The sequence below is a fragment of the Nematolebias whitei genome, chromosome 22 (assembly GCF_014905685.2).
Source record: "Nematolebias whitei isolate Nwh7 chromosome 22, NemWhi1, whole genome shotgun sequence".
In the NCBI taxonomy this organism is placed as follows: Eukaryota; Metazoa; Chordata; class Actinopteri; order Cyprinodontiformes; family Rivulidae; genus Nematolebias; species Nematolebias whitei.
The window spans coordinates 17,990,224-18,007,917 of NC_056519.1; the positions used below are offsets into that span (position 1 = coordinate 17,990,224).

The 17,694-nt window shown below is 37.0% G+C and overlaps 1 protein-coding gene across 4 annotated transcripts in view; it reads left to right on the forward strand.

The window, feature by feature from the left end:
- The window catches only part of syt1a (synaptotagmin Ia), a 177,649-nt gene that overhangs the window by 95,798 nt on the left and 64,157 nt on the right, over nt 1-17,694 (forward strand). For all 4 annotated transcript variants that reach the window (XM_037695783.1, XM_037695784.1, XM_037695782.1 and 1 more), the window contains one exon: nt 11,248-11,448. In XM_037695783.1, coding sequence (XP_037551711.1) covers nt 11,277-11,448 — 172 coding nt within the window. In that variant the 5' untranslated portion in view covers nt 11,248-11,276. The remainder of the gene's footprint in view (nt 1-11,247; nt 11,449-17,694) is intronic.

Genomic DNA, 17,694 nt, shown 5'->3' on the forward strand with positions numbered 1-17,694 from the left:
CTTTTTTATTGCTGATTTAAGCTGAATAAAGGATTTAATTTGTCTAGTTGTGTGAATGTTTATGAAGCATTCACACTATTGTGATCCATTTTTCTTCTGTACGTTTTTCAGCATCTTTCTCATTTTACAATTTTTGTGCTATTTCAACAAATCATAGTTAAAACATTCATCTCTTTCAGGACAATCCCGCTACGACTTTTGGTGTTGGTTCAACTTTAGCTTTTTGACATATTTAGCCTTTTCTGCCACTTTTCCTCTTAGAAAATTAATTGAGCTCATTTTACATCCTTTAAATTTTTAAATGTGTTTACAACCTTTTATTGCTCCTTTTACATTTTGTTCTGCTTCAGCTTCTTTCAGCTTCCTTGTGCAAATTTAAACATTTTTTCCCAGCTACGTTCAACTGTTTTTTTCAGCTGTTTTGTGCTCCTTTCAGCTTCTTTCTGCTAACTACAACATGTTTGTGCTTCTTCTAACTTCTTTCTGCTTATTTCAGCTTGTTACGCTCCTTTCAGCTTATTACCGTGTTTCAGTGTTTTCTGCTATTTCAACAACTACTTAGCTGTTTTTATGCCAATTTTAACTTTTTCAGCTAATTCAGACTGAGTCAGTGTCAGAGAGATTCTTTATTCTTTATTTAATTCCACTTTTGTTGCACTCATTTCTACTTTTTTCCATCTAATTCAGCAAAAATTTGTTCTTTCTGCTTCATTCTGGTATTTTCAACGTCTTTCTTCATTTTTAGCTACTTTACAGCTGGTTTTTGCTAATTTCAGTTTTTTTCAGGTAATTTCCGCTTTTTTGTGCTCACTTCTGCTTCTTTCAGCCTAAAGCCCCCAGTATACTTGCGCGTACGTACGTACATACATCCGTGCGGAGGTACGCGTTTACGTATGCAGAGGGTTAAGACTTCATACTTGAGCATACACCCTGAGCGGCTGCAGAGCCGCTGCGCAGACAGGGAGCGTTTACCTTCGGGACGAATCAAGGTTGCCAATTGGTCATTTGCTGATACGCCTACTGGATTGATTGACAGGTCAAAAAAAAAAAAAACTAGAGCTGGCAGCCCCAGCCACAGCGTTCTGTGTTTATACGTTGTTGTTCTGTGTTGTTAATAAAAAGTTCTAAAAAAAATTTAAACGGGGAGCGCTGGCCCTCCAGCCCACACATTAGACCAGCCCACCAGGAAATCTCCAGACCCTCCCTCAGCCATGCTGGACCTGAGTTTTAATTCGACAAATTCCTTAATTTCTCACAATTTCAGTCCTGGCATCAACGGAGGAGGAAGAGATCACTGCCTCTTGGCAAAAAAGCAAAAGAAAAGGCCAGATCAGGGATGAAGAAGGGGAATTTAATACATTGGTGTCGCATACAAAACAGTTTGTCGCCAGGCAGCTTTTTGTGCAACACCAGTACGCGGTCGTAAAAATTTAGCTTTGCGCAGACATACCCCGCGGAGGTAAGTGCATACCTCTGCGTACGGACGTACGCAGGAGTATACTGGGGGCTTAATTGGGCAAGTGTGTTCTTTCTGCTTTCTTATGCTAATTTAAGCTTATTCTACCTTTTCAGCCTTTAAGCTTTTTTTTATTTTTATTTTTTTGTATATTTTAGCTAATTTCAACAGTTTTCACATAAATTCAAGTTTTTCTTGGTAATTTCTGCTAATTTCAACTTATTCTCCTTTCAGGTTATTTCTTCTAGTTTCAGTTATTTCAGTTACTATTTAGCTGTTTTTATGCTAATGTTAGCTTTATCATCTAATTCCACTTTTTTGCACCCATTTCAACTTTTGTGTTCTTACAGCTTTTTCCTGCTGATTTACGCTTGCTCTACATTTTCAGCTACACTTCAAGATTTTAGTTAATTTCAGATGTTTTTTTCATCAAGTTCTTCGGTAATATGCATTCACACTGCATTTTTTGCAGGAAATACAATTTCTCTAGTTTGTTTTTTAAACCATTTTGCCTTTTATACAAATGTCATGTATTTTGAAGTTTTATGTTTTCACAAGGGATGATAAAGCTGATGACCTTGTTTAATATGTCTACATTTAATAATTTACTCAAAGCTATTATCCACTTTATTGCATACTTCATTAATAAAATTAGACCTTTTTCAATTTGCTAAATATCTCCCTATTTCTGCAGAAATGTGTTAATAGTTTTATGCAGTACTTTATTATGCATGCAACATTAGGTTTATTTGCTGAAGTTTTTTCATTTGTAATTCATTGTCATTAAACTGTTAGCACTCCCCTTGGATTGAAGCAAGTGTGCTTGTAATGATTATTAGATTATCAGATCTGCAAAGCAGTTTCTGAGTGTCTTTTGGAGGATTAGTTTAAACAACAGGAAATCCCTCGCTCAGAAGTGTAATCAAGTTTGGTTTAAAACCTCCAAGCAGCTGGTAACTGGGAAATAATCAACACTTAAAAGGCACATAATGCGACTTCATTAGTGTTTAATTGTTCTAAAAAATTTCAGCTAATGATTCTGGATTCAAATTGAAGGCATCATTTTGTTTGTAGCCTGTTTGTTTGATTGAGACTCTGCTTTAGTTGTTTATTTACTCAAAGCACTTTGCACCTAATCTAGGCTATTGATCACTTCTCTGCAGAAACAATTTAGTATATATCTTCACTGGTTTTACTGTAACAATGTTTTTGTTGTCTTCAGCTGTTTATTAAAAAAAAAACCACATTGTTCCCTGTGAATTTTTTATTGTTAATAAACAACAACATTTTAGAGAACTTAAATGAAAAGTTTACACTTAAACAAACCCGTTTTATAGACAGAAATTGAGTTCACAGTTCACTCTTTAGAACATAGGTATGTTTATATTATTGTACTTTAACTAGCAGATAATGTGCTTTATGCCTTTTAGAAAATAAACGTAATTCTTATTCAGATTGTACCAAATGCACAATTTTCATGTGTGTTTTTGTGCAAGCTTTACCTTTCAGAAGATGATTAAAGTAGTTTGTGCAGGAAAGAACTTTAGGTATCTGAGTCTGTGTAGTTATCAAAATCAGAATAAACTTTATTGTCATTATACTGGGATACAGGGAGATTATGTTCGTACAGTCATCTGAAATATGAGCGGAGTGCACGTTGCTGCTGCTATAATAGTGCGGCCCCTTATTCTTTATCAGAATACTTTTAGATAGAAAAAGGGTAAGAACCATGAGGATAGATAGTGGTATTACAAAAAAGATCTCTTCACATCTTGTCCTATCAGGACATGATTTGAGACATCAAAAAACTCTACCAACGAGTAAATTTATAAACACGATTACATGCATCTGACGTCAAGACGTTGGGATTTGTCCGTGTCGCACTTTCAGATAGGCCACAGTCCAGTTATGGCCTGTCAGTATGAAAGGTGAGCGATCGTGTTGACTTATGTTTGTGTGTGTTCCTTTGTCTGTTGGCAAATTATCTCATGAACGGCTGGATGGAATTTAATGAAACGGAGAAAAATCAGTGGATGTTCAATTGGATCAACTTTAAAATTCAGTCCAATTCACAGTGTCTGTCACAGCTGCTTGGCAAACACAAAACTAGCTCTAACTTGGTAATATTTACAGATGTTGAATTACAAGTTGATGTTCTGTAAGTTGAGATTAAACCCTAAAATGGACTTTTAGCGCTGATTGTGCACGATCTTTGTTTAAAATTTTAACATGCAAGGATGCAGTTCCTTCAAGGAATGCTGCTTTATCTTTAACAAGGATCAAGTTAAAATCTGTTTTACTTGTCAGTTCAGAATTATGCATTATACAAATTAACTGTTTCCTGATATTACATTAAAATAATGTTCTTATTAAATCTGACCGCATAACACTTGTAGTGAGTCACGTTGGTACGTGCCACTAATTGTAGTATGACAATATATCCCCGTTTATATGCATACTTTTTCACGAGTTCTTCATTTTTCTGACTGTGTAATGTCGTGTATTGAATTCAACAGAAATGCGAACGAGAGACGTTATTATCTTTGACCCATCAAATGAATGGAGTCATTTATTTTCAGAATCAAAGTTTAACATCAAACATTTACATTAATTTGGCAAAATATGAAAATAATAACAGACAGTTTCACAAATAATGAACTTCAAATCACTCGGCGGTGATTTGAGGACTTTGCTTCAGATATTTCTAAAATATCTGTACTAGTTTTGTGAGAGAGAGAAGAGTTTAAGATGAAAGGAGATTATCTTACAGAGAACTATGTGAGGGAATTTATATCTGTTGACCAGAACGTGCACGCTTCATCAGATTTCAGCTCGCCTCCGGTACACTTTAGTCGAAGAAGAGACCGTTACCTTGTTGATGATAGATCAGCTCGATAGAGAGTCCTCCAGACCTTTCAGCGTCTCCGTTGAGAGCTGCTGAAATCCTTAGATAGTCGTGCGTGGGTTGTTCAAACAGAAGTTATAATTCCAACGTCTCTGACTCTCCTGAATTCTCGAATTCTCTTCCATTCACTTCACCATTCTCCATGAATTCTAACCAATTCTCTTCAGAACTCCTTGAGCACTGCTTCAGAACTGCTTCCGAACTACATGAGAACCGCTCCAGAACTTCAGAACTATTCACCATTCCAACTCTCTAACAGAACCTCAGAACTCACTTGAACTGGAAAGTTGCCACATTTTAAATGGGTCGACTTCCGGTTCAATTTAGAGCTTTCTGATTCGTGGATGTACCAGAAAGAGGAGTGGTTTTGACGTAAGGTGTTTATCAAAAGTCGAGGTCAGAGAATGAAATTTGTTTAACAACTGACAGAGAGATTATTGCAGAAAAGCAGACTTCGTGGAGTCTCCACTCTGATATCTTCTCAAATAGTTAAACATGACATTTCTTCTTCAGTAAACATTTAGTTGACCGGAGCTTCAACTTTCACATACTTACGACTTGGCTCATTTCAGACAGAAAATCAAGAAATGCATATTCAGGTGATTTCTTCTTTGAATGAGGAATAAAAATCATTACTTACTGTTTATGTAAAATAAAAATGAGTAGTTCTTTTCAACCTGTAAGCATTGAGTGAAACTAACACAATTTGATTATCAAAACATTTGTAAGACAGTAATGATTATAAAGGATTGTCTTTTCTGCTTGATTAATTCAAGAAAGAAAGTCATCAGATGGCTCAGACTTATTCAGATCAATGAAAATAACAGTCTCTGTCCATCTGGTAGATTTGAGGTCAGATAAGGGTCAGATCAGGTTCACTACACACTAAAGCCAATTTATTTTGTACTCATGAGCAGATTTGTCTTGATTAGATAAGTTTATTATATTAATTATTGAGTGATTCATTTCACAAAACACACTATAGAAACAAAACGAAAGGGTATAAAGGTAAAATAAAACTGCCTCTGTCTTTTCCCCTTCCTTAAAAAAATCACATTACACCTAGGTTTTAGCTAATTTTGGCAGCTTTTCCCCTCAACTAGAGGCTGCATGTAGCCTGAATTTTTTCCAAAGACCTAACCCTGTGGGAAGCGGAGACATGAGCTCAAATTCTCCAGATCTGAACCTATAAATGGTGTTTCAATCACATTGTTTGCCCTGATTTACTCCATTATCTGCCCCATTATCGAAACAATGATGTTAACTGCAATATTATTATTCCAGGTGGAGGAGACTGGAATCTGTTGGTGTAGAGGGACGTGGAGGGAGGGGGGAAAACATGAAAGGATGATGGAGGAGATGGAACAAACGATAGAGGGGGAGGTGGAGAACAAGCAAGCTGACCCAGTTTGAGAAGGAGAGCGGGGAGGTGATAGTACAGGTAGCTGCATGCCTGCATCACAACTGTGGTTAGAGACATGCTGGGCCATCTGGTGGCCCTTTAATTGGGTTGGGGTTTTACACACGAGCAGGATACCTCAAAAGAGGTGGCTGGAGCAAAAACCTTTAAAGAAACTGAAGCCAGCAGTGCACTGCATCCTGCAGCGAAGCAAAACCAAAACGACAGCGACTGTCGGGATTAAGGTTGGATCAGCTGATGCTCTTGGGTTTGCATTTAGCTCTTTCAGCTTGAATCACTTACTGAGTGATACGAGTCATAAGACAACCCAAGTGGAAAGGACACGTTCTGGTGAGGCTTTGCACAACAACTATAACCACTTTGTGCAAAAACATTATTTAAATGCAGCTTCCAATCTAATAGTGACAGGACAATTAGGTTTGTGGTGCAGTGGATGTTCAGCATTGCAGCATGACAGCCTTACTAGAGGGAAAAAGGTCAACACACTCTGGTGTCCCATGAAGATAAACAAGCTTCAATCCTCCAGCTGTAAATGGCCCTGAGTTTCAAGTGGACTGCCTGCTGTCAGCTGTTTCAGACAATGAAGATAACATGGAAGCTGTCATTGTATGCTTCACCGAGCAAGCAGTCATTAAGGCACAAATACGAGATAAATTATTGTTCCATTTTTGAGTCGCTAATATGAGGTCTGGTGTGAGAGGCATAACAAACACTGTGGGTGGTCCTCCACACACACACTGCTCGTGTTCATACTTTTAGGAGACGCATCAGTTTGTAAATGACAAAGAAAATTACCAGATATGAAAGCTCATATCATCTTGAAAGGCAGATGCCTCACTCTCTATATTTGAAAGGTCTTTGCGTCACTGGTAGGATTTATTTTCCCAAAAAAACATTGGAATTACTGTTTGACAAATCCAATTTACTCTCCTTTCAAAATGGAGCTCCCTTTGCATTATGCACACATGAATATGCATAGATGTTGTTTTAATTTGTCTCTTACATGAGGAGTAGGCTTACTTAGAAATATCTCACTCCATCCCTCTTCATATTCACACACATCAGAGGATGATCAATTCTTTTTTCTATAGTAGAAGCCTCCCACATGCACTTTGCAGCGCAGCATTGTGCTCACTGAAAGTCCTTGCCTGTGTTAAAGTATCTGTCATTGCCATGCACGCCTCTCAATGGATCAGCCCCCACACTAACCTTGCAACAATTCAAAAGGAGACCAAAGGGGGCCTGAGCTAACATGGACATGCGTAGGTGTTTGTGCAACCGTGATGAAGGTTGAGTGGCCCAAGGTAACAGTCGGCTCCTCGTTGCCATCATTTACCTGAAACTGAAGTGCCTTTGTTGGGTCGTCTTTTTCTTTGGTTGTGTTTTATTTGGCACTTTGTTAGTGTGTTTTTGTACATGCGTTTTCAACACAACATATCTTTAAAAATATCTTTTGATTATGGTGATGGGTGGTGCTAAAGAAGTGCTAGCCTAGTGTTAGAATCACATCTGGAGAGTGTGGCAGTTTGGAGCGTTCTCGGAGTAGAGAAACGGCAGCGGTGATTGTGATCACCACCTCGTGCTGGCACCGCGTTCGCTTGTATTCACATTCAATGTCAAGACAAAGTTTTGTTAAATCGACCGTGTAGATTTAAACACATTTCATTACAGCTAATTCATTTTGTACATTTCAATTAAATGTCCAAAATTACTCTGTAAGTCTTGAGTTTTAGAGATTTTGTATCAAATAGTCAGGTTCAGATGTTTCCAAAATGATTAAATTCACCAAAATAACGATTGAACTGCAACAAAAATCTCAAGTAAAAACTGCAAGAAAAATGTCAAGAGAATAATAATATTGTCTGGTATTAATACAAAAACCTAAATACATTGTCAGACATAACATCAGACTTGAATCGATAAGATATATGAGCAAATACTGAAAAAGTTAATAATCCTCAACTAAAAAAAAAAAAAACACTTGCACTATTTACAATAAGTTATTTGGTCTTATTTGCAGATGATTAAGTTCACTGACTTTTTATGTGCTTAGTCTTGAACAAAATGTACCATCTTCTTAATAATTATCCATTCATACAAATATCAATCACCAAACCATTTCCATTTGTTCTTTTAATGCTGACTTGAAATCCTGGGAGGCAGCTTGAGGCCCAAACCTCTTCATCTATCTAACAAGGTTGAGTCAGGTCCTCTGGGTGGATTTTTGTTGAAACGTTTCATCCAGAAGACTTCAGTCTGAGGAGCTGCAACAAACAGTCTGATAAGCAGCACCTTCTCATAGTGGATCAACTAGTTTGCTGGAGACAGCCAAAACTAGCTGTTCACACGATAAAGGAGGACCATCAGCCTAATGACCGACTGTTAGTGCCCTGACGGCCACTTGCTATTCACAGGAACTGAGTGACGCTTTCAATAAGAGCATTGTAAGAGGGAAACAGTTGAACACAGAGACCTCCACCCCTGTTCAATGATGGACAGGTTCTCTTCACAAAGATGGCCTCCTTCACTCCTCTCTCAAACCACAATATTGCTCTGTTTGTACCGGGGGACTGGATCTTTGGGATGGACCCGTCTTTGCCATAATGTAATTTATACGTTACCTTCCTGGATTATTGAATCGTATCCTTGGGAGCAGTTACTCTACCTTCAGTAACTTGTGGATGGCGGAGCTCCCCACATTACCCCTTTAGCTGAATGCCACCCTTTGGATGAGCCTCATTAGATGTGTTGCTGTTAGCTAATAACCTTAAGTGATGTTTGAAAGTTTCCTCTTTGCCACTACAAAGCCCTACAGCCCTAACATCCATGTAAATATTGGTCCAATGTACCCTTAAATATATTTGCCAACTTTTGAACAAGACCTGAAAATACCTACACCTGTTAGCTTCAGGCAGTAGCTCACTTGCAACAAAGTTGAACCATCATGGAAAAGCCAGACACAAAAAAAAAAAAATCCAACAGCTTTGGTGGCATGTCTGGTGTTAGATTTGAAAGTCTCATTTCTTTTTGCAAAGCACAAACTCCTTGTCCTCACCTCACACCCTGACTGAGCCTGAAACAACACTTTGATCACAAGTCCTGGTTTACTTATCAAGAATGTTTCAAGCACCCGTTTCTTACACTCGGTTATCCTCCTCTGCTGGCTCACAGTCACTCCGAAATAAATTCTCAGCTGCTCTTTGCCAAAAGTTGACCACCCCAGCAGCACAGTGCATATTTCCAGCTGAAGTTACTATCTTTATACATTTTATACAGTTTGTTTGCTCTACATTTTCATTTGCACTCTATGAATAAATTACCACAAATAGTGGCATGCAGGAGTAAAGAAAAAAAAAAAAACTTAAATCGTATTATAACCAAAAAAATAGAATTAATGTTGGTCAAACGTGTTTGATCTTGCTGTTCAACAGTGCGCTGCTGGGGAGACATATCAAAAATGCTTCTGCTATATGACCTTTGTTATTCAGTTAGATTTACATTTGCAGTACCATGTTTTCTTACAGCTGAAGCACATTTTCAGTTATTTTGTGTTTTAAATTAAAATTAGATCAATTTAAATAATGCATGAGATTATTTAGTATCGAGGACTCACCAAAAATGTAAAACACTTTATGATGTTTACTTTATTTTAAAACATCTGTGTTGTAATTGTCAGTATTTTTTCATTTTATTTGTTTTTGTACTAGAACTGTTTTTTAAATCAAGTAATTACGTTTTACAGACTTTTATTCAGCTCTAAATTAGTGTATTTGATGTAGAGATCAAATGACTGTTGTCTGTGGTCAGATATATTTTTCTTCAGGAATAGCAGAGACATGGATAGCCATAAAAACTATTATTTCTAATAGATTTCCTAGATTTATAGCAATATACGTTTGAAACTGTCATTGAAGTGTAACCCCTTAAAGGTATTGATCAAACTTATTATTTTAGAAAGTCTTTATTTGCTCAACTTAAGTGTCAGCTTGGAACTTAAAGTTATAAAAGCTCAGTATTTTTGTTTCAAACATAAAATACTATATATATATATATATATATATATATATATATATATATATATATATAGAGTTTAGACTGTCTCATTACCTTTTTGTAGCCTAATTTTGTTCATTTCTGAAAACAAATAAAACTTCATCTCCTTGAAAAGTCTTTTTCATTTCTTTATTTAACAATGTTTTGGGAAATATGAGCGATAACCTGATGCATGCTCATTAATCCAGGTAGAAAAATGTAAAAAAAGTTAAGTCTGGTCCTCTGGACATTCAATGTTTTGTTCTGTTTTTTGAATGTCCAGAGGACCAGACTTAACTTTTTTAGACGAGCAATAACATGTTCTTGGCTTTTTGGAGTTTTTTTATATGTACCAATTAAACAAATGGTGGAAATATGAGTTTAGTGAGCACAGACTGTGGCAGAGAAGGAAAATTAGGCCATCAATCCTCACTGTGTACTGGTTTTCTTTAACAGGCCATTATCCTCTTGAATTGCTATGGTGACAGAGCAAATTACAACCTGCACACCCAGAGTACACAATAAAAAGTTCCTATCTGCAGTTAGAGTGGTTGTGGTGCTGCAGCAACTGTTACACGTCATTTATACTTAATAAAACAATATGTTGATCCTTTGACTTTTTAAAGAAAATGCATTATTTTGATGTAAAACTAATTATATGAACAAGCACTCTGATTGGCCCTGAGCTACAACAGCTGATTCCTGTATCAGAGTACACATAATTCATTAAACAAATGTAATAATTCCCAGGCCAGGTATGGTCCGGGGACCACCAGTTGATGGTTAGTTATGAGCCATAGAGCTCGGTGTTGTTGAATTAAACTGTCTGTTATTGCCCGGGAGGTGTGTTGAGATCATGTGGAAGCTTCATGTTCCACAATGAGTGAAGTGATTATCATGGATGTGGCTGTAAAACACAAAACAAGCAAAGCAGAGAACTGTGTGAGGACTCGCACTCAAAAGAAAAAAGAAAAGTGGTTAACATAAGGGTCACACTGTTTCCTTTGCAGCCAGACCTGAATGTAAATACACCTGGTGTGTACAAAGGGCTTTGTGTGGTGCCCTGCTACATTACCGTATCTGATGTCCTTTTACTTGACTTGTGAATGTGCAGAATAATTAAGCCAGACCTGAAGTGCATGGCTCGTGTTGTAAGGCGGTAATAAATAATCACTTTATTGCTGTTTTGTGATGTTAATATTGAGTTTTTCCAGTGAGTTAGCAGCTTTGTTTTGAATCCAGAGTGCTGGCCAATTCACTCTGGACCTCAGCTGATGTTTACTCAGGCTGAGCCAGCAGCTGCTCACACAGTCCTCGTCAACTCAGTCATCAGACGAGGCGAGCTCTCTGCCTCTGACATGCATCTGTCACAGAAGCTGAAAACACACAAAATCTAACTGTCTGTTTCGCCTGTATCTTTTTCTACTTGTCCAGCAACTGCCTGGCTGCCCGGCATCGCCACAATGAGTGAGAGCCGAAGGGAAGCGCTGGCGGCAGCGGCCCCCGCACCCACCTCCGCCTTCTCCTCGACGGCCGGCTCCAACACAACGAGCATGGCTGGACCAGGCACGGATGAGAAAGAAGCCCTTTCCAAGCTGAAGAACAAGTTCATGAATGAGCTGAACAAAATTCCATGTGAGTGTCGCTTTGTTTTTTTGTTTTTCATTCTGATGTTGGGACAGATTAGAAGTTTAGTTCTTTAATTGATCAACAGCAACTTTAAAAAAAAAAAAAGCTTACACTTTTAAAGTTTTAAGCAAAAATGACTAAAGTTACTGGTTTCGGCACATAAATGGAAATACATGTTGTTTTTTGTCATTACTGCAAAGTCTCCCCTACTTCCATTTCACTCACACACCTTTACCTGGTATTTAAACATACAACCATGTAGGTTTGTTGACTCTCCTCCTTCTGGTTTTGAACCTTGTGATAGTCAGGTAGACCTGCTGCCAAACGTTTGCCTTGCACCTCTTCACGTAGTCTATCACTGATTGTGACGTATATTGAGATCATGAGATCTTCCTCATTTTTTTCCTTAATAATTGTTTACAGAAGCAAAAATGTTTTACCAGCAATACCCAAATCCTTATCCAGTTAAACTTTGATTTTAATACAAAATTCCTTTGGGAATCCTTTTTACTCAGTAAAGAGCAAATACTTTGCCAACAGCAGGTTGTACTAAACTTGCTTCTATCACTTGTGTATTAAACTCTTTTTAAACAACCCAACAAAGCAATGTTACCTGGTGAAGGAATATGTGCTTGACAAATGGTCAGACATTAAATAAACTAACAATCTTATTGTTCCCAACTTTTGTGGTTTGGCCACAAACAAAGTCAAATGTGATTTTTCAAATGATTAGCTACCCTCTTTAAAATGCATGACACAATCTGTGACAGTCAAAAACAAGTAGCCTACAATAATTATTACAAAGGAACCATGAGTCACTGACACAGCTTTTTTAATAGCTGGTTTGTATTGCTAAATGTCATTTAAATTGAAACCAACAACAAAGTCGTTCATCGTGATCCTTGTTGCAACCATGACTCAGAAATGACTCAGCAGTGGTTGTGCATTAACTTTTGTTGGTGATTCAGAAACAGCCAAGATCAGTCTTGACTTTTGATAATGTCAGGCAGTCAAGTGCTCAAATAAATTAGATTTTCATATTTGTTTTGTTGCTTTTGAGTCAACTTCTAGAACAAATTGTTTTTTCATCAAATTGTTGAGATATAGCTTTTTATCCTTGTCATTTAAGTTCGAAACATCTTTCAGGGTTTAACGTCATTGATGCAATAAATTAAAAGTGTAATGTGCCAGTACTTGTGTTATTTACACTACAGTAGCCACAGTGAGAATATCCAGAAGAAGTGTGTAAAACTTGTTTTAGGTCAGAAATTACCTAAGTTTTGAGATTTTAGTTGGAGGTTCGAATCAAATGTGACTTCTATATTTCTTGCAGCATGGGTGATATATTTTAGGGACCAAAGAGAACAACCCTGGATTTATTGTTGAACTTATTGTATTATGAGTTTGACAAAATCCTGGACCATCCATAATTTGATTTCAATAAGGTAAACTCTGTGATTCGCAAAGCTACTGCAATGTGTAGGTTATATCATTATGCACAGTAGATCATCACCTGCATAGAAATTATATTACACCCTATGCTTTTGAATCAGCTACCCAAGTAGAAGCATGTTAGTGGAGAAATGAAGGGGGGCAATGATAGTTCCCTGAGGTACACCAAAACACAGCTGAGCCATCAAGGACATGGTTTAGAGGGATAACAAATGTTTTGTTTCAAATATATAAGAATAACACATTCAGAGCAACGTCCTTATTTTTGACCTGTGACTTTAAACAATGCATTCAGCAGCACTTAAATCTAGAAGAACTCAAATTGAGTCATTCCTTCAGTCACTACTCAGCAGTAGTCCATTATTAAATTTAACAAGCATGGTTTCTGTACAAAGAAGTGCTCTTAAAATGAGACTATGGGTTATTAAGAAAAAAAATGTTGTCAATCATAAATGATAGCAATCATGGGGCAATTACTTTATCCAAAGCTTAAATAAATTTAAAAAAGCCATCTTAGAGACCAATCAAGTTATTTGAGATTGGTCAATAGTTACTTAAAGATAATATATATAAATTAGGTTTCTTCGGCAGAGAATAAATAATGCTGCCTTAATAAAGATGCAGTAGGAATAATGTCTTGAGTGCAGAATTAGGAGGTTATGCAGGAAACTGCACACTCAATTTCTGCAAAAAATCAGATTAGATTTGTGAATTGATTCTTTTCATTTAATTTACAATATTCTTTAGGTAAGTCCATATCAGGTTCTTAAAAAAGATGGGAGCAAATATAGATTGCCTTAAACAGTATTTTGGGGATGCAGATGTTTCTGGGTATGAGATGTAAAAAGGAGCATGTTCTTGCATCTTTGACTATTTTCTGGTAAAATGACAGTTTAGTTAGTTTGTGTCATTTAAGACATGACGACCTTTTTGCTTTTATTCACATTCATTTTCTCACTTTGACACAAACCTGACAAAATATGTCTGCATCCATCAGTTTTTGCCTGGAGGATTTTCCAGTTGTAAGCATGTGAGAACTTTTGTTTTTGTCATTCAGAATAAACCATTTCTTGCAAGTTCAAGGTTTTTGCATTCGGTAGAACCCTAAATATGAACGCTTCCACAGGGTTGTAATATTCTTATATATAATGGGGGGAAAAAAGCTCTTTTGCCTTACCAAGGACACAAGTGACATTCCAGAGATGTACAGAGCATATCATGAACCTGAAAAAGTCCTACTCCTACATCGGAGTATTTGTACTATGCAGCAATAATACCTATAAAAAGGTGATTGTATTCAAATCGTGCTCATGACTACAACAAAGATTTGCTCCATGTGTACAAGGTTTATGTGTTTGTATGTATTTGTGTGTGTGTGTGTGTGTGTGTGTGTGTGTGTGTGTGTGTGTGTGTGTGTGTGGTGGTGGAGGAGGAATATATATATATATGTGTGTGAATTCCAGGGAATAAACAAATAAGAAAATTCCCAATATCCTCTCAGGATCTGCATTAAATATGTCATAAAAATTATTTCCAACAAATCTTTCATGTCCATATCAGTGTCAGCTGGCAATTTATTATATATGTTTTTATCTATTTTGAATCGTCTAATCTTTAGTATACCTTTTGGCTAAAAAAGTTTAAAAAAAAAAGTTTTCAGAGCTCACTCCATCAAAATCCTTTCCGTTATGCAGGGTACAGATGCCTGGTCCTACTTTGGACTTTTCTTTCGCCTTATCCCTTCAATCAAAAACAGGGACTTTGCTTGGCAGTGCTGCCCAGTGAATGATGAATGCCCAAAAGACTTGTTTACTCTGTGGTGTATTGATACTGTCTGGGGGAAAGTCATGCAGTAAATTTAACAAGAATGTGTGACTGAAAAAGCTGTGCACTGTACACTGCCTCTCCTTTGCAGCTGCAGAAGATCTCCTTTCAGGCTTATAACCCAATTTAAGCTCCACAGGCTTTGAATGTGGCGGCATAAAGCTGTCACACACACACAGTCCTAACTTGCTGCTGAATTTCTGTCAGCAATCACATTTTTGAGGTGGGAATTTCTGTTGACCGATAGCTCCTGCAGGCACAACATAATATTCAATTGCATTATAATAAAATTATTATTTGCTCTTTGTAAAACTGGTGAGGCTTACTCATGAATATACAGGTGCTGGTCATAAAATTAGAATATTATGAAAAAGTTGATTTATTTCAGTAATTCCATTCAAAAAGTGCAACTTGATATTGTACTCATTCATTACACACAGACTGATATATTTCAAATGTTTATTTCTTTTAATGTTGGTGATTATAACTGACAACTAATGAAAACCCCAAATTCAGTATCTCAGAAAATTAGAATATTGTGAAAAGGTTCAATAATGAAGACACCTGGTGCCACACTCAGCTAATTAACTCAAACCACTTGCAAAGACCTTTAAATGGTCTCTCAGTCTATTTCTGTAGGCTACACAATGGGGAAGACTGTTGACTTGACAGTTGTCCAAAAGACAACCATTGACATCTTGCACAAGGAGGGCAAGAGAGAAAATGTCATTGCTAAAGAGGCTGGCTGTTCACAGAGCTCCGTGTCCAAGCGCGAAGGGAAAGAAACAATGTGGTAGAAAAGTGTACAAGCAATAGGGATAACCTCAACCTGGAGAGGATTGTGAAACAAAACCCATTCCAAAATGTGGGGGAGATTCACAAAGAGTGGACTGCAGCTGGAGTCAGTGCTTCAAGAACCACCACACTCAAACCTATGCAAGACATGGGTTTCAGCTGTCACATTCAATGTGTCAAGCCAGTCTTGAACAAGAGACAGTGTCAGAAGCATCTCACCTGGGCTAAATACAAAAAGGACTGGACTGATGGTGAGTGGTTCAAAGTTATGTTCTTTGATGAAAATACATTTTGCATTTCCTTTAGAAATCAAGGTCCCAGAATCTGGAGAAATAGAGGAGGGGCACAGAATCCACATTGCTTGAGGTCCAGTGTCAAGTTTCCACAGCCATTGATGATTTGAGGTGCCATGTCATCTGCTGGTGTTGGTCCACTGTTTTCTAAGGTCCAAGGTCAACGCAGCTGTCTACCAGGAAGTTTTAGAGCACTTCATGCTTTCTGCTGCTGACCAACTTTATGGAGATGCAGGTTTCATTTTCCAACAGGACTTATCACCTGCACACAGTGCCAAAGCTACCAGTACCTGGTTTAAGAACCATGGTATCTCTGTTCTTAATTGGACAGCAAACTCACCTGACCTTAACCCCATAGAAAATCTATGTGGTATTGTGAAAGGAATATGCAATACACCAGACCCAACAATTCAGAAGAGCTGAAGGCCACTATCAGAACAACCTGGGCTCTCATAACACCTGAGCAGTGCCACAGGCTGATCATCTATGCCATGCTGCACTGCTGCAGTAATCCAGGCAAAAGGAGCCCCAACTAAGTATTGAGTGCTGTACATGCTCATACTTTTCACATTCATACTTTTCAGATGGCCAACATTTCTAAAAAAGCATTTTTTTAAATATTGGTCTTAAGTAATATTCTAATTTTCTGAGATACTGAAAGTGGAGTTTTCATTAGTTGTCAATTATAATCATCAACATTAAAAGAAATAAACATTTGAAATATATCATTCTGTGTGTAATAAATGCATATAATATACAAGTTGCACTTTTTGAATGGAATTACTATAATAAATCAACTTGTTCATGATATTCTAATTTTATGACCAGCACCTGTATACATCCCAAGACACAAGCAGGTAAAAATCTATTTATATGGTTATTATTATGTAATAATAAAATAAATAAATAAATAAATACATTTACATCACAGAATCAGAAAAATGTAATAAAACATGAAGAATCTTAAAGGTAAAATGATAAATACTTGTATATGAGATGAGGAAATTAAATAATCTAAATATATAAACACTTTTACCTATTGCAAGTTTTAACATTAACCTTTGAACCCAGTTGTTTGGCATATGAGCTAACGCCAACATCCATCACAAAAATATGTTGTAAATAAGCAGGGTGTAACTTAAAATACATTTTTTTCACTTAAAGCATCATTTCCTTACTCATAGAACCATTTAAACTCTGTGTTTTTTTGGTCTCTGACAGACATAAATGTCAAATAATTGATCAGGAAATGTACAATTCATGTTTTATCTGAGGGCACACACACACACACACGCAGGGAAATATGACTTTTTAAAAGGGTTTGCATCCATAATAAGTCTTAAAACCATAAATGTCATAAACAATTGTCAAATAGTGAGACAAGCTAAGAAGACGAGTAAAACTTTTAAAAAGTACATCAGCTGGTGGTTTGAGAGAACAATACAAACCTCAAAAAAGCAACCAGAAACCTAAAATTCATTCAACAAGCTGAGACAGAGTTAACTTAAATACACAGAGTATGTTTGTATTTGAAAGTGTCTCTGCATATTTAACACTGTGACCACTCACAGTCAATTGGCAGCAGGGTTTATTAAAGAGGATTATGGTGGGAGGAATCGGATGAACTGTTCGTCTCTGCCTGCTGGCATCAACTCCATGCCCTCACTTTTAAAACATTTGCTGCGAGACGCCATCAAAGGTCGTCTAGGTCAACCAAGTCAAGTCAGATTTATTTATAGATGTTTAGTAGAACGGTCTCTTTAACATTAAGTGTAAGCATACGCATCTTTTCACTAATGGTTTCAAAAACACAAAGTTTGTTTTCTCAGTCATCCAGGTATATAACAACAAAAAAGGTTGAATCATGTCATCTGGACTTCGTTTTTTT